The 2,953-nt window shown below is 28.5% G+C and overlaps 1 protein-coding gene across 1 annotated transcript; it reads left to right on the top strand.

Moving 5' to 3' along the window:
* The first annotated feature begins 942 nt into the window (after positions 1 to 942).
* LOC131658367 (probable transcription factor At1g61730) lies at positions 943 to 2,062 on the top strand. The gene is made up of 2 exons (XM_058927671.1): positions 943 to 1,830; positions 1,880 to 2,062. The coding sequence occupies exons 1-2, from the start codon at positions 943 to 945 to the stop codon at positions 2,060 to 2,062; spliced, it is 1,071 nt and encodes a 356-aa protein (XP_058783654.1).
* The last annotated feature ends 891 nt before the right edge of the window (positions 2,063 to 2,953 follow it).

Genomic DNA, 2,953 nt, shown 5'->3' with positions numbered 1-2,953 from the left:
TAATATATATATATATATATATATATATATATATATATATATATATATATATATATATATATATATATATATATATATATATATATATATATATATATATATATATATATATATATATATATATATAACATTCTTTTACTTGCTCAAATAATGGTGATTGCAAATATAGTCTTCCATCTCCGTTGATGACGACTTGGACAAATTTGAACCCAAGTCGTCGTTTTTTTTTTTTGGTTGTGGGATGTACAAGGTATTAGTTTGATTTGTAATATACATGAACTATATTATTTTATGATAATTATTTAAAAATAATAGTAAAATATGTTAATACTATTCAAAACAAAATTTATTTGGCTAAAATGAGAAGGAGTTAATTTTTACTTAATTTCAAAATAATTTTTTAGATTTTATTTTCCTTTTTAAGTTAAGACGAGATCACTGACCGCCATTGACTACCTGTGCTTATTGATCCCCACTCCGTTATTATACGATCACTAATTTAACCATTATCGAATACTGATAATCGCAACTCCGAGCATTGTATATTGTTAATATGATTATAATCACCCATCATCGACTACTACTTTAATTATTATAGAAAAAAGTTTTAAAATAAGTACATATATATATATATATATATATATATATTATAATTAATGGATTAAAAATATTATTAGTTCAGCTTAATTGATAATTATGTAAAAATATTTGGTTGAGGAGTATCGATTTGAATTTGCGACATTCATTTTTTTAATAGAATGTCTTGATCATTAAATAATTAGATAGAAAGTTTAATAATTAAAAAATATTAAGAGTCCTGTTAAAAATATTTATTAAGACGTGAATTTAAAAAACTAAAAGAGTATGTAGTATAAAATAGCATGGTACTCAACACTCTAACCACTCCTCAGAAACGTAACCTTACTCTTTTGAAACTTTTTCATGGCAAAAACAAAACACCTTCCGTCACCCCTCAAAGTACCACCCTCTGCCTCTTCCTCCGAGGAAGATTCTTCCGAAGAAGAAGCTGAGGTACCTCAATCCAAAAACCCTCCACCTCTTGCTTCCCAAAACCCTCCATCAGCTACTTCAAACTCAAACCCTAAACCATCATCATCATCTTCTGAATCCGAATCTGGGTCAGATTCTGAATCCGAAACCGAAACCGATTCTTATTCGGAACCAGAACCCACTCCACCTGTGAAACCACTTGCATCAAAGCCGTTAAAGATTCTAACCACTCCTTCACCGGCTAAAGCTGGAACCAAGCATGCTATCGAGTTTCAAACCACTAGAACCAAGCATGCGGTTGATAACAACGACACTGACTCTGACTCTTCTAAGCGTTTGAAGAAGAAAGCAAACAAAACTGAACGTCGTGGTTCCGTTGACGAGAAGGAAGCGGCGAGAGACTCTATCAAAAAGATGTCGGCTCAGAGACTATTCAGCGAGGAAGACGAACTCGCCATTCTGAAAGGTCTAGCTGATTCCATTTCAACTAAAAAGGATCCTTTGAAAAACACACAAGCATTTTACAATTTTGTGAAGAACTCTATTCGAGTTGACGCAAACAAAGGTCAACTTAGGCATAAGGTTCTTGCTCTAAAGAAAAAGTTTGAAAGAAATGATGAAAATTTCACCAAAGAACATGATCAGAAAGCTTTTGAACTTATCAAGAAGATTGAGTTTAAAAAACAGAGAACACCAAAAAAGGGCTTGAGTTCGGATTCTGTTTCTGCAAAAGAAGTATTAGTTGCAAAGAAGGAAGATACTGTGAAAAATGTTAAAAACAGTTTGGCTTTTAAGGAAATGTCTAGGTTTGGTGATGATGTGGGGTTGTCTTTGGATGCTATGGAAAAGGGAATGGAATTGATGGGAGAATAAAAAAAATGCTATGTTAGAAGAAAAATGGAAGAAGGTTCAGATTGTTGAGAATAAGTTGTTTATGACTCGAGCGGGGCTGGTTAGAGAACAAGCTAGCATGATACTGGAGTCTTTAGTTTTACTTTGGATGCATATAAGACATCAAACCTTTTGGTATAGTTTTTTTGCAGGTTTTTAAAACCTTTGGTGTTTTAGTTAATCAAAGTAACTGGTTCATATTTTTGATGATGTCATTTGATCTTTCATGTTTTGAACATGTGTATTGAGAATGTTTTGAACCTCATTTTAGAATATTTTGTATCTGTCTTATTGACAGTATTTCTGATGTATCTGTCTTAGTGACAGTATTTCTAATATATATATATATATATATATATATATATATATATATATATATATATATATATATATATATATATATATATATATATATATATATATATATATATATATATATATATATATATATATATATATATATTATTGAAGTTTATAGCTTGCCTATAGTATTATAAACTCAAAGCAGTTGCTCAATTCTAAATTTATCTCTACTAACAATGTCATTTCAGGCTACCAATTAAACCCATCATTTCTAATTTTAGTTATTTGGCTAAAGAATATATATTGTTTTGTTGGGCCTAAAGTGTCCAGGTTGAGCTACAAATTTAAGGAAAATTTTACCCAATATCCCTACTATTATCCCTATATTTTAACATTTATCAAAATATTTTAATTACATTTATTTAATTTATTATTAAACTATATTTTAATTATATCTATTTTATTTATTTTATTATTAAACTATATTTTAATTATATCTATTTTATTTATTATTAGACTTCGTGAAATTGAAATTTTTTAACCCCTACATTAGTTTACTAGATAAGTTGAAATCAAGTATTCCAGTTTGAATATATGCTAACCGGGTAACTTGGTAATAAGTTTTCCGATAATTTTTAAATTATTCAACGGATTATTTAATTAAAGTTTTTTTATAGTTTTCAAATTGCTCACCGGATAGTTTGGTTATAAGTTTTTTTTTCTTAGTTTTCAAATTGTTCATCGAATA

This window comes from Vicia villosa, linkage group LG3 (genome assembly GCF_029867415.1).
Source record: "Vicia villosa cultivar HV-30 ecotype Madison, WI linkage group LG3, Vvil1.0, whole genome shotgun sequence".
In the NCBI taxonomy this organism is placed as follows: Eukaryota; Viridiplantae; Streptophyta; class Magnoliopsida; order Fabales; family Fabaceae; genus Vicia; species Vicia villosa.
This window is presented reverse-complemented; position numbering and strand designations above follow the sequence as displayed.